Consider the following 1797-nt stretch of genomic DNA (forward strand, 5'->3'; position numbering starts at 1 on the left):
GTTATTAGGCACAGGCAGTTGGGCAGGAGACCCTTCCTGCACTTCCCTCTGCAGCCACACACTCCCACAGTACTGGCCAGCTAAAGCCACAGCTCAGCTCTGCCTCTGTTACGTGTCCACCGAGTGTGTCAGAAAACACGGTCTCCCCAGACAACCTCCTACATGCTGCCAGCAACCTGTTTCAATTTTCCCAGTAATCTGAAGTGTAAGGCAGCTTTCACCACCATGGTCTTCTTTGGGAATAAGGTTCTAATTCACCTCTTCTGTGCAAATTGTTCTCTCTTGTACATATTAGCTTTGAAACTACAGCTCAGGGAGGAGAGTCTCAGGTTTGTCTTGTACTATTTTCCTTTTGTCTTCCACTCACCCCTGTGGAGACTGACAGAAGATAAGTTTTGTACTGCAGGTTCCCCCACTCTTGTCCATATCGTTCCTGTCCTCCCGTCCTGTGAAACGCTTCAATCTTGGTTTACTTCAATCTTTTGTATATTAGCAAAAAACCCCACCAAAGCAAATGAGAAACTGTCATACTATTAAACCCAAAATTAGAGGATCTCCCCGACACCAAAAGTTGCGTATCTATTGACCTTCACATGCACTGCGTAACAAGTTCCCTGTGAAAAGAGAAGCTGAAACTGGCTTGAGCCTCTCTCTTCTGTGCCTACGTATCTAAAGACAGGAGATTTAGATTTCTTGAGCAAAAAGAAGTCACTAAAGTGAAGGCAATTTTTCATTTCCCATGTACCCTACACCACCTAAGAGAGGGAGGCTGCTGCAGTGTTAGGCAGCACATGCTGGTGTTCAGCTCAGAAGAAGGACCTTTCAACAATTCCCTCCAGAACACTGGAATATCAGCTGATTAAATGCAAAAGGAGCACAGGTTTAAAAAACTTTTTAATGTTTGATCTGCATTCCAAAAAAACAATTCAAATATGTTCCATTTACTGTAAAAAAAGAGGCATGTGTTTCAAAAATTTAATGCCAAGTTTCACCTGTTTCACTATGTAGCACAAGCTTGCCAATTCGATGGCATAATTTTTTTTTAAGAAACACCCCCATCCCCCCAAAAAACCAAAACAAACAAACAACCCTCTTTATTAACCCTTCATGCCAGAAATGTGCATTTAGCTACGTTCAGTTATGGACAGTACATTAATCCATCCAGCAGAAGTAACATCTGGACAGAGGTCAGGTAAACTCTACGCTTTCTCATAGTGGCGAACCGCAACCACATCACCAAAGGTGAGAGTCTGCAAGTCCAAGGAAAAGACAGACGTGTTAGATGCCAGACCATTTTCTATAATGACTTAACACATATTCAGAAACCCAAGGGTTGGTTGGTTGGTTTACATTATGTAATTTATAGAAAAACATCGATACTTCAAATGAACAAGATGCAAACCCTTCGTTATGGCTCCCATAATAAATATAACTCTCTCCTTGCCTCTTTCAAGCCCAGGAAGCACATACTGCACATTTACGAGGCAACCAAAGTGAGGCTAAAAATGAATATTTAATTTTTCTAATTTTCATGAATGTTATTTCTTAAATATAATATTGTTTTAATACAGATTTAGCACTTATTCTCCCAAAGTTGATCACACTGGAAGATGTGCAATCTGAAAATCCCAGTCCTCTACACCCACATTCTATACTATTATGCATAGACATATACTTAAGGAGAACCTTGTATTACAATAAATGCATTCCGTGCACTTATGTAGCTAGAACTCCCAAATATTTCAGTCACTGCAGTTGTGCAGAACAGTGTGTGAGTTTTGGAGGCATTTCCTGAAG

At 40.8% G+C, this 1797-nt stretch overlaps 1 protein-coding gene across 1 annotated transcript in view; it reads right to left on the bottom strand.

The window, feature by feature from the left end:
* Positions 1–873: 873 nt before the first annotated feature.
* FABP7 (fatty acid binding protein 7, brain) overlaps positions 874–1797 on the bottom strand; it is a 2929-nt gene continuing 2005 nt past the window's right edge. The window contains 1 exon segment of the mRNA XM_010132248.1: positions 874–1250. Within this exon segment, the coding sequence (XP_010130550.1) occupies positions 1200–1250 (51 nt within the window). The 3' untranslated portion in view covers positions 874–1199.

This window comes from Buceros rhinoceros, unplaced genomic scaffold (assembly GCF_000710305.1).
Source record: "Buceros rhinoceros silvestris isolate BGI_N320 unplaced genomic scaffold, ASM71030v1 scaffold40762, whole genome shotgun sequence".
In the NCBI taxonomy this organism is placed as follows: domain Eukaryota; kingdom Metazoa; phylum Chordata; class Aves; order Bucerotiformes; family Bucerotidae; genus Buceros; species Buceros rhinoceros.